At 34.5% G+C, this 27,708-nt stretch overlaps 2 protein-coding genes across 2 annotated transcripts; one reads left to right on the top strand and one right to left on the bottom strand.

Moving 5' to 3' along the window:
* Positions 1-1,753: 1,753 nt before the first annotated feature.
* Positions 1,754-26,806, bottom strand: LOC108911051 (alpha-1B adrenergic receptor-like). The gene is made up of 3 exons (XM_018715876.2): positions 26,742-26,806; positions 17,744-17,935; positions 1,754-2,652 (listed from the first exon to the last, which is right to left on the bottom strand). The coding sequence occupies exons 2-3, from the start codon at positions 17,928-17,930 to the stop codon at positions 1,754-1,756; spliced, it is 1,086 nt and encodes a 361-aa protein (XP_018571392.1). The 5' UTR covers positions 17,931-17,935; positions 26,742-26,806.
* LOC108911050 (major facilitator superfamily domain-containing protein 12) lies at positions 20,282-23,206 on the top strand. The gene is made up of 2 exons (XM_018715875.2): positions 20,282-20,440; positions 21,402-23,206. Exon 2 carries the CDS (start codon positions 21,472-21,474, stop codon positions 22,933-22,935), a length of 1,464 nt encoding a protein of 487 aa, XP_018571391.1. The 5' UTR covers positions 20,282-20,440; positions 21,402-21,471; the 3' UTR covers positions 22,936-23,206.
* Positions 26,807-27,708: the final 902 nt, after the last annotated feature.

Consider the following 27,708-nt stretch of genomic DNA (forward strand, 5'->3'; position numbering starts at 1 on the left):
TGTAATGGAATGAAAAGTAAAACAATTGTGCACACGTAGTAATACTATGCGATGAAAGCACATCAAAAAAATAATTTGTTAGTTATATGTTTTGTTCTTTTGTCAGGAATGTTGGGTTACGTACATTTCACGCTATTCTTCGCTATTAATTTTCTTGCCATATTGAAGCAAATAATATAAAAATCATTCGAAAGTGTAGTAAAAATATGATGTGTATCGATGGGGTCGAGCTGCTCCGAAAAGTTTTCTTCGTATCATTGTGGTACGTCCGTAGATATTAAAAAAGTATTCCAAACCAGTGGAAAAAATTAAGGGATCAAAAAAAGATCTAAATTTTCGGCGATTTTTCAAATGGCTCTATCTTTGAAAAAAGCAATTTGAAACTTGAAGTTTTTAATTTTTGGCTCTTGCAAAAAAAGAAGAGTAAATCCGACCGTACAACCTCCACGTGGTACGCTTTGGGTAACGCTAATGCCAGCGGTTTTGTGAAATTTCTGAAAATCGGTTAAAAAAAATTTTTTTTTTTTTAAATTTTTCAAAAATTTTTTTTCGGAAAAATTTTTCAAAAAAATTTTTTTTCGGAAAAATTTTTCAAAAAAATTATGTTTCGAAAATTTTTAAAAAAATTATTTTTCGAAAATTAAAAAAAAAAATTTTTTTCGAAAAAATTTTCCAAAAAAAATTTTTTTTTCATAATTTCACTCTTCCTGCAATATGAATATAAAAAAATTTTTACAGATTATGAGCATTTAAAGGCAAGAAAACGTGATCCTTTAATTTTTTTTAAAATTTAATCGAATGAAACAAAAAAACGGCTTGATGGATCGAATTGAAACTCTGTAGGGCTTTTAGGGATACAATGACCTGTAAAAGGCACACTTAACATTAGTCATTTTCCCAATATTCTCAATGTGGCACGTGATTTTCTAGAAGACCTCTAAAAGTCCTATTTTTTACGATTTTTCAGTCATGTCAACGATAAAAAAAAATTTCTAAAAAACCGTGTCGTAAAAATTCATTCAAGTTTCTGAAACCCACCGTCGATTTTATGTGCAACCATTGGTTTCTGAGATATCGATGAACAAAGAGAAAATTCATTCAAAGTCCGATGCTCGGAAATTTTTTTCAAGTCCGTACACCAAAAATAAGATCGAAAAGAATTTCGAAAAATTTTTTTTCATCATATTCATTTAGATTGCGCGATACGTGTTACTTGAAATTTTTTATTTTTGCAAGATCCAAAAATTAGAAACTTCAAGCTTCAAATTGCTTTTTTTTTAATCCAATACGACCATTTTTATCAAAGATACTGCCATTTGAAAAATCGTCGAAAATTTAGATTCTTTTGGATCCCTTAATTAATTTTTTCCACTAGTTTATTCGAAATAAATATTGCACCAATCGAGTCCTAGCGGCTCCTTTTATTTGCTCTTTCCCTCCAAGTTTGTAAACAGTGCATGGTTAAATTAGTTTTAATGGGGATAGGAAAAGTGTACTAAGACTGAAAGTTAAAGACTTTTCAGATTGTAGCGGCGTTTTTGAAAATTTCTAATTGTCACGAAAAACAGAATTAAAGTGTCATCATTATAGGACAGCGTAATTGTGATGAAAACGTCATATTTGCTTCAATAGGCAAGTACCATCGCGCTTACCCACCACCAACAAACCAAACGCTCAGGAAAAGCGCGCAACCCAACAAATTAAAGATTTCCTAAATCCAAACACCTCTACTGGCGGTGTAAGAATCGTCTCATCATAACTCGTATATGTCCCGACCGTTGAGCCTCGTAGAGCACCTTTTGCTCTGCGTCTCGCGACTCCTCTGCGGGCTGCAGTACATGTTATACCCCGGAATAATGTGCACCCTCACGTCCCCAGAAGGCCGAACGCACTCGGGCCTCTGCCTCCTGGAGAACGAGACTGTAGTCTTGCAACAACAGTAGTGAAACAGATTGACGTAAGCGCCGCGGAAGTGCCGATTCGATACGCAGTAGAGGATGCTGTTGATGCAAGACTTGCTTATCGCCAACCAGGCCAGGTTGTAAAACAAACTATCGGGGATCCTCCGGACCGTACCTACCGCGAGCACCACCCCGAACGGCAGCCAGAACACTATGAAGAGGACGAAGCTGTACATGTTGGCCTGCATCAGGGCGTAGTCCCAGTTGAAGGTGATGGGGGCTTTGAAGCTGGGCCTGCCCTTGAACCTACGCACTTGGTACCCCGCCCTCACGTAGCAGAAGAACGTGAGGATCATGGGCAGGAACACCAGCACCACGCACACGGTGGCCTGGTAGGGGATCAGCCCGGGGTACTTCCTGGTGCAGTAGTCGAAGGACAGGTCCGGAGCGAACTGCATGCCCGAGACACAGGCGCAGACGGCCCACAGCGTTAGGAGCAACGCCGTTATCTTCCCCCTGGTCAGTCTCTCGTAGAAGTTGGGGGAGTAGCATAGGCGGAAGTAGTTCTCCGTGGCGACGGCGGCCATTGAGAGCACCGTCACTAGGAAGCACAGTACGGCGATGAACCACTGGAATCTGCACACGGCGAGGTTGTCTTTCAGTCCGGCCAGGATCACCACCGCCGACGCTGGAACTACTAGTCCTGAGACCAGGACGTCTGCTAACGCTACGTTCACGACGAAGGTGTTACCTGAAATTGAAGAAAATATCTTATAGACCGGGAAAATTAGCGAAAAAAAAAAGAGAAACTCGAACAAATTCCTATCCGCGGGATTATTGTAAAATTGTCTAAAGGAACATAATACCAGACATCTCTCATCTCGTGAGTCAAAAAATTTTATTAGCTAACTTTTCTATTTAAACAAATAAGCGAGGAAAACAGTTTTTTCACGAATGTATAAATCATTACCATGGTAAATATTTTACTACAGCACTATACTTTCTCTAAACTGACAGATAAATAGGTCTTTTTTAAATATGCTACAATTTATTTTTTATCGTTCTTGATAATTCTTCAAAATATGCCAATAATATTATTACTGGTATCCAGCCGTCTGCCAATATATTCAGTAATAATATAACAAGAGAGTGAGAATAAATTGAAAATAATTTGACAGATTTTTTGAAAACTTGTTGCCAGGCAATAGTCACGAGAGCCCGCAGGGCTCGAGTAGCTATTTCCAAATGGCAACAAGTTTGAACAAAATCTGTCAAATTATTTTCTAATTTATGGAACTCGCGAGTTATATTTGACTACATTATTTTTTGATTCACAAATTTTTACAATAAAAAAGATCAATAAAACCATCATAAAACTATTGAAAAATTTAATTTAATTAATTATTACAATATACGAAAATATCGTTGACACATTGTGAATATTTTAAAAGAATTAACAATTTAAATTAGTACAATGAAAAACGCAATTATTAAAAATATTTCGAGAGTCATTATTTATTCTGGGTTATTTATGTTTAGAGTCAACCATTTACTATTAGCGCATCTTTGTACTCCACCCTGTGCAGTTTTTGTAAAGATGGGATTGTAGGTATTCAATGCGGCCAGTATTTAATCTTATTATGTCGGTTTCTTTTTTAAAATAATGAACTAAACATTTCGTAGCTTCTCCTCCCCTCCAAGCTAGTTCATACGATGCAACGTGAAAAAACTTTCTTTGCAATCCACAAGGTGTATCTTCGTCCCAATAGTTAAAAATTTGCAACAATTCTGTATTAGAAAGTGCCACAGAACTTTGTTTGTGCTTTTCAGGATGTTTTTGTAAAATTTTTCTTTTTGCATCTCTTGCATTTCGAGCATTTTTGAATTCTATATCATGGAAAGGATCAAAGGACCTGTTATACTTATTAAAGTAAAGTTCTTGAACTAATTTTGCCGTTTTATTCCACATTGTCTTTATTACTGCTTCTTTCATGTTATAAGCCCAATCTTTCAAAATCAATGCCAGAGTAGCTGTTGTAGTAGATTGATCCAGAATATAATTTCTTTCTTTGGTGAAGGTCTTAAATTGTCTCCATATAGACTGATTACTTATTAGAGTAATTTTTCGAAGTAGTTTCTACAATCTTTTTTGTTATTTCTGCATCAGAAAAGGTACTAAACCGATAATTTTCTCCCATTTTATATATCGCGTTGACACAATTAGGTAATTATTTTGACAACTATCTGACACTTGCTACGCAAATAAAAGCCACAGTGATTATTCCCGAGAATAATCACAAGAGATTTATTCCCACTATAATAATGACATAATTGCCTGAAACATACCCTTGTGACAAATAAAGAAGCATTTCATTGGTTTTAAGAAACGTCAAAAAATAATCATTATAATTATTGTTTATATCACAAGAGGCACAACGTTAAGGATATAAGCCAGATTTTCGAAACTAAATACATGTGGTCTTGTGGCTTAAAGCGTAACGCGTTGTCCTGGTAATCTAAAGGTTCGGGGTTCGATCCCTGATGAGGTATGGTTTTTTTTCAATTAATATAATATTTAAATACAATTTTCCATCGTTCACATTTCAAGACAAATATTTCCGCAACAGTTGCTATCGCGAAGTTAATAATTTCTCACAGTGTTGCCAAATATCTATTGATTCGAGGCGCACTACATTGCCTGTTACATTCTGCCAGAAAATCGTGAAATATAAAATACAGATAGGTACAGACATCTTGTAGGGAATAAAATTATCTACAAAATGAGACTTGTTGAATTAAAATCGGTTAATAAACAAAAAAGTTATTACAAAAATACAAGAATTTGTACCCATTTTTTAATTTGTTTATAACTATCGCATTTATTGTTAAAATTTTATAAAACCTATGAAAAGTTGAGAGTTTTGTCATACTTTAAAAGTGTGCCAAAAGTGGGAGCTGTAGGTGCAATAGTTTTCGCACAATAGTTTATAACGGAGGCTCCAAAAGTTATGAACTTTAAGCCTCTGTACAGGCGTTAATTTTCAACCAAACATGATTCTGAAAGCGTCATTGTAATCTTAAAGACGTAATTAAGCGACCTATTAAAAATATCACCGTTTTTTTAACATTAACATTCTCAAATTGTCCATTAGAAAATCGTGCGTTTTTCGCTTAAAAACAATTTGAATAAAATTGTTGCTATTTATGGTACCTCACCGAAAATAGATTCAATGGATAGCTGGCAAAAAAATACATTTTTTTAAAGCATTCATTTTGTAGATAATTTTATTCCCTACAAGTTGTCTGTGAGTCACTTTTCGCTAAAATTGATGATTTTCCCTGCAAAATGAAAAAACTGTTGTCCTCACTAGTTTGTTTAAATACAAAAGTTAGCTATTAAAATTTTTTGACTCACGAGATGAGATATGTCTTGTATAATGTTCCTTTAGACAATTTTACAATAATCTCGCGGATAGGAATTTGTTTGAGTAAAAATTTTATTTGCCTGGTGTATTAGTACTAGTTTAAGATACAAGTGTATAGGGCTTTAAATTAACACAAAAGTTTTTCCTAAAAAAATCCTTGATTCTTCGATTCCAAAAGTATTTCTTGTACTTGGAAACACAACAGTTTCCCTCTGTCAAAAATAGCTTCGTTCAGCCACAAGATGGCAGCAAGGAAGCTGTGGTAGGTCTATGTACACGAAGTATTGGACACCCTGTATGCGGGAGACACCTACCACATGCGACATGCCACAACTAGCATTGAAATATCTTGTATTTTTTTTGTTTCAATGCCACCCTTGTCAAAGATCAAAATGTAAAAAGAGTGAATATAGAAAGATCTTACTGTTTCCATATGTTTGATTAAAATTCTTTCATCAGATGGCGTTCTTGAGTATGTTAATATGAACATAAACCAACTTCACTGTATAAATATTGAAAGCTTAAGGTAAAATGAAAAAAATATATGTTTGTAGAACTCGTTCGATTTTTTACAATTATTATTAAAAATGTTAAAAATTGCTATGGTTAAACATCATACGTGCTTTTTTAAATTAAAAAAAAAATTGTTTTCGATATTTCAATGTAAAAAAGATAATAACGCAAAGGAAAAATATGTTTTTGTTTCAAAATCGAATTTTTTTTCAATAGTTTGAAACGTTTTTTTTTTTTTCGATATTTGATGCTAAAAAAAAACTACAAACATTAGTAATATTCGCAATATTTGCAAAGTAGTCGTTGATTTTCCAAAACCGCACAAAAAGTAATTTTTTACACTTTTTCAAATTAATATTGGGTATAATTTTTTTTATATCAATGATAAAAAGCAGGTGACTTTTCACTCAATAGCCGATATCTCAACGAGGAAAAATCGTACAGAAAATATAAAAAACCAAATTGAAGCTGAGAAATCAAGCTAAATGACCCTGGCATTGATTAAGCCAGAAAAAATTTCCTGGGCCCATGGGCATTGAAAAATAATTGTAAAATTTTTGCCCTGCACTATTTCTTTTGATTGCGCCAAGATGTCAAGATTTCAAAACTAGAAGCTTCAAGCTTTAAGGCGCTTTTCTTTTTTTTTCGATACGACCATTATTCACAAAATTACAACCTTTCAAAAATCACTAAAAAAAATTTCTGCTCCCTTAATTTTTTGCCAAGTTTAGCAGAGGCCGTTCCCTAGCAACAAACCAATAATATCTCGCCAAGATATTACGGCGTACTTTTTTAGGCCATAACTTCTTTAGTGCTGGGGATAAACCCTTGTATCCCAGAGGAAACGTGTGTAAAATATAATCAAAAGAGGTACTTAACTTGGCACTTCGCCATAATAAAGAATAGCTGTAAAAAAAAAATATATACGCCATACGATATCGCCATGGGCTTGAAATAAGCAGTATTTCATCATTTAAAATGGTAACAGGAACAATATGTATAATATAACGATATTACCAGGACTATATATGTACTTTATAAAGTTTTCTTATAAGGCTTATTCGAGTTAAAGTACTATTTTTATATTTACGAGAATTTCAGCGTCAACAATATAGTGGTAACGATGAAGAGAGAGCAGTGATAACATAAAACTAATGAAATTCGATACAGTAATAATTAAATTCGGGATCCTATTTCAGAGAACATAAACCACGTACTAAAAGAGAGGAAATAATTGGAACTCGGGTATAAAATATTTGTCGTTAATTTGGGACGTAAAATTGGTTATCGAAAATTGTAATCGCGCTTGCTTCGTTCCATTTAACAGTGAAATCGTTCAAAAAACTGTGTTATCGTAATAAAAACTGATATAGAGAAGTTTCAACATTAGTAGGTACATTAATTATTTCTAATTTCTTCACAATTATTTTAATTTTTGATTAAAAATTATTTCTAGGGGGTAATGAGAGATATACTGAGCGTATTTTAAACCCTTGAAAAAAATATTTAATGGGGTTACTTTTATGCGAACCTCTAATCAAATATTGTTTCATTTTTCCAACTGTGTTATTATAAAAGACATTGCGTGCACGAATTCATAAAAATTAACGAATTAATGGGTACGCAGGTACAAAACAACGTTGTAGTACATATTTTTTCACTGTAACTAATTTAACTTCCGTTATTTAAGTCACGAAAGTTATCCTGAATGCATTCGAATCGATCGAATTCATCGACGGTACAGATTAATTAAATTAGAGTAACGTGGCAATGGGGAACTTGTCAGGACTTAGTCGGATGGCAGTTTGACTAACCACCGACGTGGTTAACCGGGATCGATTACGATATACTCCATGTAATGGTTTGTTTACCTTCGACGTGATCCGAATAAACAGTGTATACCACTCAATTATGAACGAATAACATTTGCACGATCTTCTAGTAATTCGATTGGGGTGGTGTTTTTATAGTGAATTGGAATAAGTCTAGTGTAAATGAAATTTAAAAGAATAATTGCCTTTGTCATTTACTTGGAGTAAGAATGATACAAGTTAATGTACGTTGATTTTTTGAAACAATATCTCACTGAATTAGCTTTTATTTTTAATGTGAACCAAGTTACAGTCAAATTTACCATTTTCACGTGATAACCTTGTACAACAGATGATTAAGGGTATAGCAAAAGCGTTCGCATATCTGGATATACGTGCGGGAATCTATCTCCATTAAGGGCACGAGACAAATTGGGCAATAACGATTTCTCCCGCCGCACCAGGCATTTCTGTATGGGGTTATTGCATATCAGGAGAATTATCGTTCGCCGCCACCATTCCGAGTGGAAGTCCCGACTCCATTTCGAGCATGCAATGCCGCCATTAGAGGATGCGAACCTCGACCTCGGGCGCGCGGATGACGTAAACGATAAAAGCTTATTTTAATATGGTGCTACGTAATTGGTTTGCATATCTACAGATACGGAGTTAAGCTAAATCGGCGATTTTCCCTGGAAGTATTCGATTTTAATGTCATGTTCTTCAATGAAAATTAAGAGGTACTTCTGCAGAATCTAGGAACCACCACGAAAACTGGTAAGCTATTAAACTGAGGGAAAGACTGCGAAAATCGTCCAGGTTTCGAATGCGATCGAACGTCGACCTCGATCACTTGCAGTTATACAACCAGGGGTAAGTACCTGGCCAGTGAATACCTTATGAACCTAGAGCCAATACAGTCAGTATTGCAGATATCCGCATAAAGGGGAAGCTTAAAGAGATTATTTTAAAACGGTTTCCCTAAATTTTATAAACTTATTTTTAATCCTGCGAAATACAAACAGAAATATTTTTTAATTCACTTTCCGTCGGCTTCAAATTGAATTCCCACGCTTTTTCGTGAGAGTATTCTAGTTAATTTCATCCCTCGACTTTTATAATTCTCGTCGATTCGAATAATCTTAATGAAAACGCCTCCTTTGAGACTTTTCAGATTAATACGATATGAAGTTCAAAGGTCAGAGACCTACAAGTATTTATGAAACTGGTGAAAACGTGCGGACGGATAATTTTGCTTAAATTTAAAAAAAAATCCAGTTCGGTTCGAGAAAGATAATTATAAAAAGGTTTTTAATTGATTTTTTAATTGTTTCCTATTTTTCGAAATATAAACATTATTGTATTTGTAATGGCAATAAAACTAGAATTCCAATATACAATTTTATGTTAATTATTTTTTTCTGATTAAGAAATGCTCCTAAAACATATTAAAACTATTACTTGAGAAAGACATTTATTTAAATTTCATTGTTATGCAAAACTTGAACTTACTAACCTACTTTGAAGATTATGGCATTTTCGCGTGATTTGAGTTTCACAGCCACTTTTCTTAGACAAAACATAATGTATGTAAATTGTACTGTATTCAATTTGCGTTATTATGAATCATTTAAAATTTTTTTTTATGATATTTCAGCTTTGAAAAACGTTTATCTAAATTTGTTAATATTATATTCATCAAAGAGCATTAAAATCCCTATAAAATATATCAAAATACAACGGAACGGCTTCAGAATTAATTAAAATGAATTAAAACACAAGAAACACACAATACTCTGCAAACAAATCTTCAAATCTGCGTTATATACGGTAAAATAAATCAAATCACATTCAAAATACATAAAAAACTGACAAATACATTAAAAATTAAAATTACATTAAAAAAACACGCTGTGTTTTGTATCTGGTAGACCAGATACAAAAATTTATCGTCTGTCTCTTTCGGGGAGAACAGAGAAAAATAAAATAAAAAATAAGTAGTTCCCTGAAGGAAACAGACGATAAATTTTTGTTAAGACGACCCACGCTAAACAGCAGCCCTTTGCGAGCCTCCTACGAATTCATTCTCCCTAAATGTGACAATTATGTTTGTTTAGTCGCCCATTTGTATGAAAAATAGCTGCGCCCGACATCACGAGCCCCCGTTAGGATCATGGCGGAATATAGGTATCTAAAATTACGACGCATACCCTCATAATTTCGTCGTTTTCCACGACTGATATACAACAAGCCTTCCTATATCCACAAAAGAGCATTTACAATTCGATTAAAAATGATTTTCGAGATTATCTGACGTGCTTGGATTCTCTTTAATTTATAGATTTTCTCTTCACGTTGAGAGATACCAAATCCAGATTGATTGTGGTGTATTATTTATATTAAAACTTGCACGACGTTCGGAATGAATCAATTTGTGTGAGAGCTTTATTTTTAATGATATATGAATGGCTGATGGCGCCGTGTTCCAAAAAGACGCACATAATAATTACAATATGATGAAATGACCATTCTGGATACCTACTAATATCTAATCAGCTGTACTGGTATTTTTTTGGGGATCTTGTATATCTCATCACAATAAACACCCATGTAAACTCATACTTTTTCAATCCTAATCAGCATTAAGCACTATAGCAGTAACGACGTAGAACAGAGCGTTGGGCGTTGTGTTATTTCTGTAAATCTTCTAAATGGAATAATATTTACGTTTGTAGGAAAACTGAGATGAGCTTCCTATTTTACCAGTATAGTCATTGAAGCTTTTCACCTCCGAATTCTTTGAAACGAACCGATCGACTTGAAATTTGGCAGATAGTTAGAGAAAAGGTCAATGAACATTAGTGACATAGCGTCGATTGACGCTTCCACCCTGTTGGGGGTTGACACCCCTTCTCGGGGGTGGAATTTTTTTTTCAAAAATAACACTGGAAATCGGTACAGAATCAAATTTTGAGCAAAAAATATCCGAAGAATTTTTTTTCAAGAAATCAATAGTTTTTTAGTTATTCACGATTGAAAACTTGGAATTTTGAGTGAAAAGAAACACTTTTTCAAAGTATTTTTCGCGAATAACTCAAAAACTACGCATTTTATTAAAAAAAAAGTGTAATGAACAAAAATGTAGCTTATAAATAAACAAAGAAAATTGTTTTTTTAAAAAGTGTACGTCCTATACAAAGCGAAATATGGTTAGTGGAAGGGGACTTGTTTTGGAGGGATTACTCGCATCGATGTATTCAACGCCAAATAACGGAAAAAGGATTAATTTTACGTGTATAACGCTCCTGTAGTTTTTTGTAGTACTCAAAATGAGCACTTATAAAAGTTAATTAGAGAAAATTGAAGGAGTTATCGTCAAAAACAGATGGGTCGCCCATATTTTTTAAGGAAAAATGAGCAATAAACGCTGTACCATTTCCATCAGAATTAAAATTAATCGTAGACCCTTTACAATTAGTTTTGTTTTAGTGTTTTTCGTACGATCCTGAAGACCGGTTTAGAATGCGTATTTTTTTAATTATGTACGGCAAAAGTTGGAAAACGTATTTTTCATTATTCAAAAAAATTGCATTATTTATATAATAACTCTGAAACTATGAAAGATACGTAAATATGATAGACAACAAAAATGTAGCTTTTTTATTCCTATAGCATAAAAAATAAAGGAGATATCGCCGGTTGAAGTATAAATTTTAGTGAAAAAACGACCTATCTTGAGCCCTTCGATCCTTTGCCTTAAAAAAACGAAGGACTTAAAAGGTTTTATATGCAAACGATCTTACAGTTCTTGAAATTATCTTTAAAATGCTTTTTTGTAGCTATAGCTTCAAAATTAACCGAGTTATGGTATTATAAAAACCAATGACATTTTTTCGGAGCAAAATAGGCTTTCTCATTTTTATATATTATATATTATATTATACAAATAAAATAAGTAAAAAAATTTAGTATGATTATTTATATGCAGCGTAGCAATTTTTTTTATGATTGATTATATTTAAAAATCGATTATAATAAAAATATTTTACATTANTGATTATTTATATGCAGCGTAGCAATTTTTTTATGATTGATTATATTTAAAAATCGATTATAATAAAAATATTTTACATTAATATTGGTAAAAGGGTTTATAAGAGTTGAAAATGGCAAAAGTAAAATAATAAAACTATATAAGGGAATTTTTTTTTTTAAATTATTGCACAATTATAGCATTTCAAGATTTAAAAAGTAATTTTTTATCATTTTTTTAGCACAGGGGTGATTTATAAGGGTTAAAAAGTGTTAAAGCAGTGAAGGAATTTTTATTTTAAATAATTGAACCGCTAAAGCATTCCAAGCTTTTAAAAAGTAATTTTCTATCATTTTTGTCAATACAGAGGTGGTTTTTAGGGGTTGAAAGGGAAAAATTCTTTTATTAGCTATAAGGTAACTTTTATTTTAAATAATTGCACGATTTAATCATTCCAAATCTTTAAAAAATAATTTTTTATCAGTATTTTTTGCATAGCGGTAGTTTTTAAGGATTAAATAAAGGGTCGAAAAGATGAAATATATCATAAAACATGTTCGAGAACATGGAACATCATTTAATATTTGTGCTCGAACAAGATTTTTATCAATAAAATGCTTAAAACTTAATTTTTTCAATTTTTCACCCTTAAAAAACAAAAAACGTCAATCGGGCTTATGTCACTTTTGAATTTGAGCGGAGTCTAAGATGAGCCTTATTCTAAATTTTCAAATGGCTTATGGATTATAAAGAATATACTCCCAGCCAAGACGGTTTACAATTTTATCAACAGACATTTATCTTATATATAAAATTCTCGTGTCACAATGTTCGTTCCCGTACTCCTCCGAAACGGCTTGACCGATTCTCATGAAATTTTGTGAGCATATTGAGTAGGTCTGAGAATTGGCCAACATCTATTTTTCATACCCCTAAATGTTAAGGGTGGTCCACCCCAATTTTTTTTTTTTATTTTTTGGACAAAATTTTCTGTTTTTATTTTTTCATGATTCAGCATTGAAAAATACATACAGTTCTAAATTTTCACCCTTATACGATCAACCCCTGATTTTTAATCGCGATTTTTATATTACTTTGTTCCAACCACAGTTCCACAAGATGGCAAAACAACGTTTGCCGGGTCAGCTAGTCTTATATATACAGATATAATTTGATTAATGTGTGGGATGAATTTAAATGTAAATACGAGTGGGAAACTGTATTTGTTGTTTTTTTTTTTCAATTTTATACAAACTCCTAGTCTTCTTAATGCTCATCCGTAAATGTGGTGGCTGATAATAAGCATGGTAGAAGCTATAAACTTTCGAAATGTAATAAATGTCTGGTTGTGGCCGCTGGGCGTAGGTATGGTTCGATCGGAACTTTCTGCTACGAATAGAAGTAGTCCAGACATTTCACGTTTACGGGAGTGGCAACGGGGTGTATAATGGCGAACCTCTACATTTTAGCTTTTTTAAGACTCCGTCAATGTTTAAGTATGAACGTCCGCCAAAAGTTATGGAATTTTCCGGCGACATATTTTCCTTTTTCACTTTATCGTCAAGCAGCTCACCGAGGTGAAAATTTACCTCCATCGCCGCCTACATAGCGGTTCGTCCTGGCTGCCATGAATTTAATAAACGACATTTCATTAGCAGAATTATGCTCCGGTCGGAGTTTTACGACCGAATATCGATTCTAAATGAATGTCAGTCATGTCGTAATTAGAGGCGCAGTAATTAAAAATTCATGATTACTTTAACAAATTATAGGCGCCCTTTATGGAATTAACGGGTATTTATCGGCCTTACCCTACCATATGGCGAATAAGTGAAAATTTAAGTTCACTTTTATTCGTATATTTACATCAAATATGGTAAAAACACATAAGAGATCTGTTTTGTGCACAAAGGTTTAATTTATCCTCACAGTTAGACATCGCATGGATTTAGGTCTGGCGATCGAGCGCGTCACACAGCAAGAAACGTACGCAAAAACGACGTGAAATTCCTTTGGACGGTTTAAATTGAAATACCTCACCTCCGATAAAATTATTTTACGTGCAAATGCCGTTAAAGAAAGATAAATCCGGTTAGTTAAGGAACGGAAGAGAATTTATTGCTCCTTCCGAGGTTGCCGGCGAATGGAACGTTTTTAATTTCCTTTTTTTAACACGTTGCGAATCCCGCGCAGTGAGTAATGGAAGCAAGATTAATGGCATTTCTCAGATAGTAGATGGATAGGTGACTAATGCTCTGTATCTCACAATTCTTATATTCGTAAAATATGTTACTGTTAGTAATTGCGTGAATAACAGTGGGATGATTTTGACTTATCTTAGCTGAAGTTTAGATTACCAGAGACGGTTGTTTTTATGTTCCATCTCGTATTAATTTTAATCAGTTTATCTCCACGCACACTAGATTTAAATTTGCTGTTTGGGCAACTTTTACCAAACTGAATTTTTCCTAAACAATCTCTATTTAAAGACGACTCGTTCTGTGTGTCAAGGGGGTAGTTCTGGCTTGAATTTTAAGGGTGACGGGTGGCGACCAGGGACCAGGCCATCCAGCGGCGCTCTTGACATGCATGGAACAATGACATTCCATATATTTTAAAAGCTTCGCAGCAACTAGAACACACGCTGTTGCGAAACTCCTATATCGCCGATAAATCTACGGCGTGGGCTTTTAAGTACCACTGGGAAAATTGCAGTTTTATTGTCGCCATGAGCACTGACCTCATTTGATTGGCTTTCCGGCGGAAATTTTACGGATCTTTTTGCGCCAGAAACACAGTTTAATTAACATGTCCCACCAAATTGGCCGTTTACGTTCGGAAAGAGTGGCGTTAAACAACAGTAGCAGTTTGAATATCTACAGAAGCTTTGTTTTGGATATGCAGGATGTGGAAATTCTTAAAAAACCCTTCGTTTTTACGACAAAAATAGAAGCTATAGTATGGACCTTCGAGAAAATTATGAACACATTTGCGCAAAAAAGTTTTACAGTGATAGTTCATGTAATAAAGGTATATTTAATGCAAAAAGAGCGAATTCCCGAGCGGCTTTTGCCTGACCTTGGCAGAATTTGTTTATAAAGCTGTTTTGCACACTCTACTTTGCGTCACTTCTTTTGAGTTACTTTTTTGATATTATCATTCTACATACCCTAAACACGAGAACTGTGCTGCATCTTCAGGTCTTACTACATTAAATACTTCAGTGCAATACAGGGTGGTCCCGAGGTAATGGGCCAAAATTCATGCGGAGATTCCCGAAGCAAAAATATTGCGATTTAGCCGAACTTACCTAAGTGCAAAAGTTGATAGTTAAAGAGATACAGGGTGTTTAATGTAAAATATTATTTTAATTTATTTCCATTTATTTCTTAATAAATGCAAATTATCTGCACAATATTTTGGGGTTTGGGGCTCTTTCGGCATTCTATCTCACATTTATGTATACGAGTATACCACTTAATTTGTAAGCTAAGTGTAATTTTAATTAGATACGAATAATACTTAATAGAAATTAGCATACAAACGACAGCAATAAAACAAGTGGAAGACGTCAATTATTTGATTTTCGTCCAAATCCTACTTAAGAAACTTTATCGCTAAATTAATAATACCTGTGGGCACTTAATTGTAATTTAATGCAACAGCATTGGAAGTTTCAAAGCCAAATACCTCGAAAACGGTGCGAGATAGCTACTTTAATAAAGTATACCTTTTTTGTGGAAAAAAAGTTGAAAAATAAGAATTTAGTTACCTAATACGAGATACCTTAAAGTACAAAAAAGTTATGTCGTTTTTAACACATTCAATCTACTGCTGCTAGCGCCCTCTATGAACTTTGACCAAAATGTGAACAGATTTCAATTCCTCTACTCAAAGAACTCCAATCCCCAAAATGTTGTGAGGATATTTGCATTTGTTAAGGAATAAATGAAAAAAAACTGAAATAATATTTTACATTTAACACCCTGTATCTCTTTAACTATCAACTTTTGGACTAAGGTAAGTTCGGCTAAATCGCAATATTTTTACTTGGGGTAAAATTTCCCCTCCGCTAATGTCTAGAGATGCGCCAGAAAACTTCTATAGCGGTTAAGAGAAGTCGACTTACTGGGGTTTTAACGTTAATCCGTTGTCGTTTGGGGCACGGCGTCTGATAAGATTCCATCGAAAGAGTCATGTAGGAGCGCGTGCCTAAAGAGATCGCGTTGCCCTACGGGGTCTGAAAGGGCAGAAGGGCAGCCCTAACGCGGGATTGACTCCCGGATCGTACTTTGTGATCGTATTGCCACCCCAAATGTTCAACATAATCGGTCTATTGTAGGTGGAGAGCAAGTTCACATATTGGCGAGGAGATGATTGTGGACTGGAGAGAATTTCGAAGTGTAGAAAATGGAATGGCCGGCAAGCGCTTTGATATCCCGGTTATCCGCAGAATGTTCACAATTCAGCGTATTCGAATATAATCGGATCTGGGTCTGTTGTGGTCTACACCGAGAAAAAAATAGTACAGAAACGGTTTTAAATATTCAGTTCCCACAAGAAAATTTTCTCAACACCTACAATGATGATGTATCACTTTTCTAAAAGAGTTGCTTTTGCAGAAGAATTTTAAACTCTCTAATCTCGGAACTTTTCCAAGAAATAGGATTTTTAATGGTATATTCAATCCCGATAACACGAACGAATTCCACACATTCAGTAATTATAGTAATGTCTAATAGCATCGGAAAACTTTAACAAAAGTAAGGTCTCGATTAAAAATAAATGTTCCTTTACTTTCCGTGTAGGGTTCACTGATGTATGCTCTCATTTCTCATAATTACACATGCACGACAGTGCACCTGCTTCTACGATTTTTCGTCTCCTCGCAAATCCTCGAGAAACAAAAGGCTACCTGAAAAAACGTATTCAGGAACCGAAGCTCAAGGCGTTGTGTGCAAAACACTAGAGAGTAAAGCTTTTGTTTTCTGATTTTCTTCAACCGTAACAAACTGACTAAAAATATGTTTCCTTCATACTGCACTGGAATGGATTAAAAGGTAAATAAGATTTCACCATTTCTCCAGAACAAAGAACAAAACAAATAAGGGTTCCTTTTGATGTATATTAAAGGTAATAAGTATTGTTTTTAACAGCTAGTTTTATTGTTTCACACACTTCAAACAGCTAAACATAAGCGGAAACAAGAATCACTCAGCAAATTGTCTAGAATTTCTATATACCCACACACCTGATGAACCAAATGAGTTCTCGGATATAAATACGCCTCTGCCAGATACAATTTACAAAATTAATTTATCTTCGGGCTTCCCGTTCCCTTACTACTTCTGATGTAATGATAAAATATGTAATTTAGTAACTGAATTATATATCCTACTCTTCCCCTTGAACTGTAAATTTTTTAAAGTATGCAGAATTCATAGAGAACTTCGATCGCAGTTTGAAGAGAACCCAAAAATAGTTTTGTTCCATTAGCGAGAGTACTGAGGCGTATCTACAAAGGGGTAGCTGTTGTGCGAGTGCTTTGAGTTTACAGACTGGCGGTTAGATAATTATAAAAAAAATAAAGAATGTTCAATCTTGCTCAAATATGAGCGATCTAAAACCTAAGTAGGTTCATATCATGTAAAGGACAAGGTACAATTATTAAAGTGGTAGTACTAGAGCTGTCTGTTCGAATTGATGATACAGTGTGATCATTTTTTACCCTTTTTGTATAAAATGCGATATTTCAAATGCTTTTATATTCACAAGTGCTTTGAAAAATGTATATTTATTTCTCATTATTATGAACTGACACATCAAAGTTCACAAACAGGTCACGGTTCAATGATAAGAAACAATATGATGCTGGTTTTGAGACAATATTCTTACATTTTATTTAAGTTATTCTGAATTCCGGAACCATCTGTTGCAGATTCTATTCTATCACTGTCAACCACAACGTCATTAATGAAAGTTATAAATAAAAGGGGGCCCAGCATAGAGCCCTGAGGAACTCCAGAAATTTGAATTTTTGTTAGCCTGAATGAGACTTACCTCGTTTTCTCAGATAGTCCTCGATCATAACGGCGCTTATCATAAACACGTTGCCAACGCTTCCAACTGCGGAGAGCGAAGCTAGGAGGATCAGTCTTGCTAGACGCGACCAGTGGTCGCTGAGTGTGACCGGAGACACCGATTCGGTTGCCAGGACTTCGGTCATATTTTCCGATACGGTCCCCATGTTACCTGAAAACGATAGGAAAAATAACGAGGTTATCACATTGTTTTGATTGAAAACGATAATTTTCTTAATCTGGTTTAAAATAATTTGTTTATTTACTTTTCTCTTGTTCTGTGTTAACTTCAATGCTTGAACTAGCACCCTTTAAAACTAAATTCGATTTGGTAACGACCACTCAGGGTGAAATTAGATTATACGATTAATTCCTATACTATAGAAGCATAAATTATCCCTTTTGTGTCCCACGCTCAACGCCAAATATTCTTGTTTTGTAGCTTCCCATTCGTATAAACCCCGTTTTGCATATATTGAAACACGGCCTGCTAGATTGGCCACCCTCCTGCATGCAAATGCAACAAAACAATCGCGTGACTATGATGTCGCTGTAGAAAAGAAAACTCGCTCAAGAATAATTGCTGTTGGAACTGTTGGAAGTCCGAAGGGCGTAATATATTCGAACCGCGCGGAAATCATTTCCTGTTCCCGAAAAAATGTTATTTTTGTTGCTAATGACTAGGAAATGAATTTAAAAGTCATTAGTACACCAAATTGATTCTCGGGCACATAACCAAACCTTTGAAATTAGGTGAACCAAAACAGAGTTAAAAAATATTATCCAGGACACCCCAACTTATGTAAAGAAAGAATAACATTAAGTAGACGGAGTTTAAAGGACATTGATACTTTTTTTCGAGCTACGTTCAAGGAATGAGCGTTGGATGAATTATTTAATATCTAGATCAATAACTAGGAATAGGTGTCTTACTGACAAACCATCAACTTTTAAATAAGGTATTTTTAGACCAAATCTAAGGAAACATTAACCAAACAAATGAGTACCTAACAGAACATCTGGTTTATTCAATTCCTAAGTAATCTAATTACGTTTTAGATACTGAGGAACTGAGGTAATTTTTTAAATGTTAAAACACATAAACTGATTTAATTCTCTTTGCATTGTTGGGTATCAATACGGAGCAAAGGTCATATCTGTGACATTATCAAGTAGTGCAGGCTCCAAAATGTATATTGTCCAGGAAAATATGATATCACTAAATTGTTCTACTTATTTATCATAATATGTATTAAATTACAACCGTTTTTGTGTAGACGTAGGTGTTTTTAGTTCCGTTTCATTATTTCCCATTTTCAGAACTGGTTGCAAACATATGTTAAGATAATGATGCGATAAATATTAATTATATTATAATTTACTTCATCTCAAATTTTATTGAACTTAAAACTTAGTTTTCATTAACTATTAATTTAATTAATTGTACCTGCTTTTAAATTTACGTAAATAATTGTTAAACTATGAGGAGACAAATTGAATTGTGAATATTAGATCACTGCAGAGACAGTAATACTCAAAAAATATCTCAGATATAGCCAATAAACGTATTTTTCATAATTCTTAACAACGAGGATACAATATACTACGAATGAGTCATTGTGACACTGTTTTGTAACATTACACAATATGCTGTCGATTATCGCATGCTTCTGTTTCGACTTGTGTTTGTTTCAACGCTATCTCGAAAAATATTACGTTGTGGGAAGTACCCAAAGAATATACGTAGCAAAAGGCTACATTCCAGTGACAACTGATACAAAAAAAGAAAATTGTATAAACAAATAAAAACAATGCCATTTTGTGTTTAAATATATCCTGTGTACTAATATAAGGATAAGAATAAACAATAATAAATCACCACTTCCCAGTGAGCAATGAGAACGCTATCGATCGTTGTGCAGCAACGTTGCCAAATCGTGAAATTCTAATTTAGATTAAAGATATTCCCCGAAATATCTTCAAATTTACGTATTGACGTTAATGTATGTTTGTCAAAATAAAAATAGAAAGTATGGAGATATATTTATTGCACGTATTTTTTTGTCAAATTTCTTAATTGTTAGTAGTTAAAAGGAAAAGATAATATTTGGAGTGTATTTTTTCTTATAAACTCGATTTGTATGACCTTTCAGTATTTTTTTATTTTACCAAGTAATCAGGACCATAGTTGGGATCAAATACTGACATGGGCGTAGGTATGATTTTTGTATGGGGTGGACCTTGATGGGGCAGCTGCTCAGCCGGCTAGCCCGACCAAAAAGATGATATTTACTGAATCATTTTTTTCTGGGGTGGCCACTGGGCTCTCTGAGGGGGAGAGGGGGGGTGTGCACAACCCAAATAACATTTACATGGTGGGGAAAACCTCTAGTACCCTATTAATACATTAGTATATTTTGTATATTTTTTTAGGAAGATCAGTGAAATGGATGTTTCGTAGAGGATTTTTAGAAATAATGTATAATTAGGTACATCAACTTTTGTATCGAGAAATCTTCACAGTAAATCTGGCAACGCTGCGTGCGACTGACGAATGCGAATGTAGCCGTGCTGAATAAAATACAAACGAACTGGAACAGCTGTTCTCTGTCCGCTGTCAGAAAATGTAGACGTAGGTGTTTTTAGTGCCGTTTCAAAAATTACCCACGACTTTCAGGTAAAGTATAATACAGATGATAATTAAAATAAAACAAAGTGCGACGAAAATTCGGTAAATTCGGAAACGTGTAGACGATTTCCTTAGTGGGTCGTAGACTAATAGTTGTGATGATAAATATTTGGTTGCTGGTTTTCCCTGAATAATTATTATCTCTGTATTTGTAAGTACCAACAACTAACATGACGCAAGAAATAACATCAAATTCATGTGATGAGATGATTCATAAAATTTACGAATCTAGTTTTTCACAGTTCTATGATGCTTATAATATATGTAAAAAATTTGATATATTTAAAATACCACTTTATTTAAGAACAAGCAGGTGGCAAAGATTTTTTAATTTTTAACGAAATTCTAAACTGTACTGCCTACAAACTTATTTTTTTTAACAGTGAAACTTAAATATATATTTTAAATGTTTACAATGAACAAATGACAAACCACTACGTTTAAGCTTTAGATAATGCGATCGCTGATTGGTTGAATTGATCCTAGTTAAACCAATCACCAGCTGGTTAAACAAAAGGTTATTGAAATTAAATAAAATTACTTTTCCAAACAAAATTATCGGTCTCATGACTTGTAATCATTTGTGAAGGCTCTATATACAAGAACATGAATATAAAGAATTATTCCAAAATTTCTATTTATATTATATTCTGCTATTAAATAAGAATAAAATTTAAAGATCGGTTAAAACGAACGAAATCGAACTTTCTGATACCCAAAATTATACCCAGAATCAAACGTAATTTATTACAGAACAATAAAGGATAAAACCTGGTAAAATTTCCCAGATTTTTTCTGAAACAGGTACTTGTGATATGAACAACAAAATTGCGATTGCTGTTTCACAAAAATATATTCACATTCGCTGTAACATGTACCTTAGCTATCAAAAAAAAATTTCAAAAGACTAATGAAAACGGCATATTGAATAGATTAAATTTTGTTGCAGACCTTATTGACAAGCATGAAAATAGCAGCAACTGCGTTCAACAACAAAGACATATTCAAAATCCTCACTTATGCTTCTCAACCTAAGCCTAGCTAGATTAACGAGGACAATAAAAAGGAAGCTCCGCAAACTAAAAATGGAAGCCAGCGGCCACCTGATAAGCGACGAATACACAGAAGTGTACAGCCGCCTACCCTTTAAACTACACCTAGCCTACGGCGTCGGTCACGTCCTGAACGACGTCTGCGCATCCATGTGGTTCACGTACCTTCTGGTATTCTTCCACCTAGTCCTGGAGTTCAGCAACTGGGAGACGGGATTCATGCTCCTGGTGGGTCAAGTGGCGGACGCCATAGCCACCCCCTTCGTCGGCTACCACTCCGACCAGTCCGACAACTTCTGGTTCTGCCGATACGGCAGGCGGAAAGTGTGGCACCTGTTCGGCACCATTTGCGTCCTGGGAGCTTTCCCTTTCATCTTTTCCCCTTGCATGGGGTGTACCGAGAGCCACAAGTCGGCGCAAATCTTCTACTATTGCATATTCATAATAATTTTCCAGTTTGGTTGGGCTTCTGTGCAGATCTCGCACTTGTCCTTGATACCAGAGCTGACCCCCAACGAACAAGACCGCACCAAACTCACCGCCGTCCGATACTGCTTCACTGTGATATCTAACCTCTTGGTCTACGTGATAACCTGGATGGTGCTGCACCTGGACAACGGCGAGCACTCCAGGATCGGACCCAAGGACGGGCCCAAGTTCCAGCACGTGGTGTGGTCAGTTCTGTCGCTAGGCATAGTGTGTACGTTGATTTTCCATTTCTTCGTCAAAGAAACTGACAACGGGACCAGTCAGAACGTCAGGGGTGGGCAGTTGAGGATCAGCATGAGGGAACTGTTCACCTCTTTCAAAGTTTACCAAGTCGCCATCGTCTACATGGCTTCCAGGTTATTCGTCAATCTGACTCAGGTCTTCATCCCTCTGTACCTCCACGAAACGCTCAACATGGCCGCAAGCTCTCTAGCCTTGGTACCACTGACGATGTACGTTGGCAGTTTGATCACCTCCACCTCAATAGAAAGGATAAACAGGTTTTGTGGGAGAAAGATAACCTACGCGATTGGGGCCGTTATAGGTATCGCGGGCTGTATTTGGATAAAGTTCGGGCAAGGCCAAGGCTACGTGTCGTCTTACATCTACGTGGTAGCTTGCCTGCTAGGTTCTGGAGGCTCGATCATCCTCGTGTCCAGTCTGGGGATAACGACCGACTTGATTGGTGAAAAAACCGACAGCGGCGCTTTCATATACGGGCTGATGAGCTTCACGGATAAACTGGCGAACGGGGTAGCCGTCGTAATTATACAATATCTGCATAACGACGCTTCGGACACGACGTACTACAGGGACGTATTGACGAACGTGTGTGGGGGATCGGCTTTGTTGGGGGCCGTCACTGTGATATTTCTGTTTAATAGGGTCAGGACGCGGAATCTGCTGTACGAAAATGTTCCTACTTATAATTCTATCAACTAGTTACAGTTTCGTGAAACTAGCCAATTTTATAAACTAACACGTAAGATAATTCATTGTGATTTATTTGTGAATTTGTAAGGATGTCCCGAATACTAAAAACCTTCGGTAACTTTTTAGGATTGAGTCTTATCAAAAAAAAAAGTAGTAGAAACCAACCAACTTGCTAGTGACCTTGAGTTTCACCTTCATTGTAAGTTTCAATGTCAAACCAAGGTCAACTTGGGAATATTAAATGGAACGCTTTATTTTTTATAGCAGCAAACGATAGAAAGCCAAATTTGACATCCAAGCATGGGTCACAAAGTTTTTTCTGTATGTTCTTGCGTTTTTCTCTTAAAAATCAACAAAAATTTGGAATCCATTAAAAAAAATGTGATCTAAAATACACGTTTTTAACTAAAACTATTAGTATAACCTTGATAACAATTTTGATAATGGTTTCTTCCTTTCATCTGATACCATTTTTGATAGGACTCAATTCTCTGAGGTCTTTTTTGGGACATCCGGTATGTTAATAGTTTATATTTTTGTTATTTGTCAGTGTTTTGTTTAATTTATTTTAAAAATTTATGATTATCGCACCAAAATATGTATATATTTTTATTATTACTAAAGTAAATAGTAAATATATGATAAAACTGTTATATAGGTATATTTTTCAGAAATTAAAATACCGACAGTGTTATTACTGACTTTGAATTATTTTTCCCCGTTCCCGAATATTTTTTATCATAATGTAGGCCAAAAGGAAACTGGAAAATTATTTTATCGAATTAAAGTCCACGCAAGACTAATTAATTTCATATGTTGCGGTGATTCGTGAATTTATTTATCAAAATTATGGCTTGTCGCGCAATACTAGATCTTTTTTTAATTCGAATTATTCAAAAGCTAATTCCTAAAATAAGCCTACAATTTTCTCTAAGTAAAGAAAATTATATTTCAGTATTTGCAATCATATTATGATTAACCGATAAACGGAATAATTATTTGCTGAAAACCTAAATAACAACTTTTCTTGGTGTATACTGTATTCCACATGATTGAACTGAAAATACTGAAATCAATCAAACTTAACATTATTTTTGTGTGAATATACATTGAATGAGTCAATAGTTTCCTTTTATTGTAATATATCAGAAAATATGGGACTGATCTCGTCTCAATTTGAGGCTAAACTTCCCTTGACAAACTTGCTAACAAAACTTTTCCGGGAATCGATATCCATTTTCGTACTTAAAGCTTACAGAATAGACATCTCGAATGTCATGCACTTTTACACACAGTTGTCATATGTTGCATATTGTCAGATACTGATTATTATTGATTCGCTTTATTCGTTGTTTTTGTCGCATTATAGTTTTATGTTCCACGAAAATATGACATAAAATAAAATAATATCGCTTCTTAAAGACGAATCCCTAACCTTTAAACCTTTAGCTTAAAATGATATCGAACGCACTAAAGGTCTCAGTTTACAATAGCCCTGATATTTGAAGGCAAAATTTAAAACTAACGATCTTTCCATCGCCATTAACGTATTTTTAGAAACGATGGGATAAAATTTCAATTACGTAGGACAGCATTGATTAATAAAAAGTCGTCCAAACGAAGCGAATCGCTTATTTGAATGAATCCCATTATTTTGCACACCAGAGCTCGTGTTTTCCAATTTCAAACGGAAGACAACTTTAATACTGAAGTGTTTAACTTTTACTCTAATTAATCCTTAAACTTTGTTAGCAATCGCAGCTGGAATTTCTCAAAAGCAAGTGCGAAAGTTAAAGAATTTAGGACAAAGTTTGCAGAATATTTTCCAAAATTACAAGATAAAAGTTTTATATTACACGGGGTGTCCCAATATGTCGTGTACGTGGAGCTACCACACAAAATAAGTGCAAAATAAAAAAAATGCCTTTTTATATTTTTACGTATGAAATTGCGCATACAGAGAAACCGATTCGACTGGCTTTTATTGCAAATGTTGCAGAGCTTAATTGACATATTAATTTAGAAAAAAAAAATTATAATCGTTCTCTGTTTCGTCTTGGTTGTAATTTGGCTCTCACGCAAAATATAATTACTGTAAAAATAAACACAAGTATTTTAGAACGGCTTATTTCCCTTTCATCCCAGTAACCATATCCGCTATTTATATCTTACATAATTTAATGGAAACATTGGTAACTATATTTAAACTGATTTACAAATCTACAAACGAATTTCAAGTACATACATGCCACTCATGTACAAATTGTATTGCCAGTAGCGGACCAATATTGCTTTTGGCGAGTGTGATCTGACAGATACATTTTTTATTGAATATGTAAATATACAATAATACAGAATACAGTACAACTACGACCAAAACAAGTGGTACACTGTTTTAACCCCGCTAATGTTATTGTCCTGTGATAATAAAACTACCAAATTGACAATGAATATTTATTTTGGAAGCTACCATTAATCAACAATCGCTTTTGATATGAGAAAGAAGTTTCGAGAAGAAAATTTCACAGAAGGGTAGAAGCAAATAAAAGCTAGGGGATCCATCCATGTCGTATAGATGGCACTACCAAAAACAGTCAAAAGTGATGGTGAAGTATTTAAGATTGTGTGTCAAAATCACATAGCACAATTTTAATAAAAAATAAAAGAATATGGGAAACGATCCTACTCATTTGACTTTCCAACGCAATTGTGTTCAAAACCTATTGATCTGTTTGGGCGTCTTTAACTTAGAAAGCGCTTGGCTTTCAGTAAAGTAAACTAGTTTTTATTAGTGAAAAGCATGTTTCAATTTAGTCTAAATTAAACCGCCTCTCCAAAATTAAAATCGACTGGAAAGTAAAGTATGTGTTCTTGTTTTCGTGCTCCTGAAATGAAAAGTTTTGATACAACCAGTAAGTTGTCTGACAGACAATCTTGAAGTTAAAAATATTTTAAATTTTCAAAAATTAAATATTTTCCCACTGTTGTGGATAATTTAATAATAATCATAGAGTAAAATTCGAAAGTTTGAAAAATATAACTTACTAATAATTAATTAAGAAATTAATGACGACGATGTTAGATGGGAACACAAAAATCAAGGAAATCACGGATCTACATAAAGAGTTGCCTAATATACATGGTGAAGCATAATAATAATAATTAGTGCATACGAATTTAGCATACTTGACACTGTAATCGATGTACTTGACTAAAAGTCACACAACTCGGCTTATATTTCAAAACTATATGGAGCTTTTATAGATTTTTACTTTTCCATGTAAAAAATTTGCTCCAAATTTAAAACATTCGTTTGCTCGACGTAGGTACCTACAATTTTTTGGCAGTGACGCTTAGCTTTGTTATCGTAACATAGAAATATAAACATACAGTGGCTAGTTTAATAAATGACGGCTACTTAAAGTCTATTTATATATTTTAATCGCCTCTTTTTGTAGCTTAAAACAATCCGGTGCAGAACAATTAAACAAATTTGTAAAATTAGATTAAAGACAGCGCATTTAAACATGCAACTCGCAAAAGGGGCAACTTTATGAATAGTTAATAATGTCGTGTTGTAAATGTAAATCACAGCGTTGTATTTAATAACTGTTGATTGTTTGAACCGTAGATTACTGATAAGATAAGAGCTAAAACATAGTTATTGCTCCCTTGCTCATAAATAAATTGTTCGTTTCGAAACACTAGGTTACAATTAAACAGAAACACATTTTTTTTAATGATGGGCAATTAATTCTTCGCGATTCCAATCCGGCTGAAATCAAAACATGAGCTAAAAACTGAAGTGAACTTACCGCAGCAGATCGACGACGTGGTAGTCAGCGGGAAGCCAGCATAGCTCAATGCCCGAAGAAGAGGACCGGCATTAGCACTGAGGGGGTGAAACACTTGTCACTAATTACAAATGGGTCGTTATCAGAGAGGCACGGCTTTAGGTAGCGTCCTGACGGTCGAGCAGTCTGAAGGGGTCTAGACGCCGAGCGTCCGTCACCGTACAAGCATGCGCAACAAGTCCACTCGGAGCCATGAGATATATATTAAAACTACCCTTTCCTTGTACACCCCTCTCATTCATTTTTGGGTTGCGTGACAGCTGCAAACAATAGATTTGTAATTTGTTGAATGTGTGGCGTTGCTGATGGTTTCGTGATGGGTTTGTTTTTGGTCGCGTGGCGAAGTGAGTGGCTGGATATCGGAATTAATCAAGCGGAAGCTACTAGCGTTCGGTGTATATAGTTGTATTTTGCCAAACATGAATAAAAAATATTTAATTGTGCAAGTATTGTTGTCTAAATTTAACTCCTATACGTTAAGTATTATAAAAAAGGGAACCACTCGCTCGTTACCCACTAAACACGAAACGTAAATGAAACGTTGCAAATGAGCTGTTTTACTACACATTTGAAACAATAACTAGAAACGTTGCTGTTTTATTACAGGAATGTAGCACTTGAAAACTTACTTAGTGAAACATAGCCGAAACATTCCAATTGAAGAGAGTTTGAAACATTACTCGAAACATTCCCTTTCGATCTCGGAAACGTAACAACGACAAACAAACAACCCTTTGCTTTTGTTTATCTTATGGAACTTAAATTCGGCATTACTTAAATTTTGCTCTCAAGCCCCATCATTATAGCAAGCGTTAGTTCATTTGCCTTTGTTATATGTACAACCAGACATAAACAGAAAAAAAATTGTGGTAGCATATTTATAACACAAGTCTAGAAAAAATGTATGTTCGTGACTTGCGCAGACCGC

This window comes from Anoplophora glabripennis, unplaced genomic scaffold (genome assembly GCF_000390285.2).
Source record: "Anoplophora glabripennis isolate ALB-LARVAE unplaced genomic scaffold, Agla_2.0 scaffold640, whole genome shotgun sequence".
NCBI classification, from domain to species: Eukaryota; Metazoa; Arthropoda; class Insecta; order Coleoptera; family Cerambycidae; genus Anoplophora; species Anoplophora glabripennis.

What these genes read in the sequence shown, in the direction of transcription:
- LOC108911051 (XM_018715876.2), bottom strand. Translation starts at nt 17,930, where the DNA reads ATGGGGACCGTATCGGAAAATATGACCGAAGTCCTGGCAACCGAATCG. An exon ending in GGACTATCTGAGAAAACGAG is followed by an intron (nt 2,653 to 17,743) that starts GTAAGTCTCATT and finishes CTTCAATTTCAG; the next exon opens with GTAACACCTTCGTCGTGAAC.
- LOC108911050 (XM_018715875.2), top strand. Translation starts at nt 21,472, where the DNA reads ATGCTTCTCAACCTAAGCCTAGCTAGATTAACGAGGACAATAAAAAGG.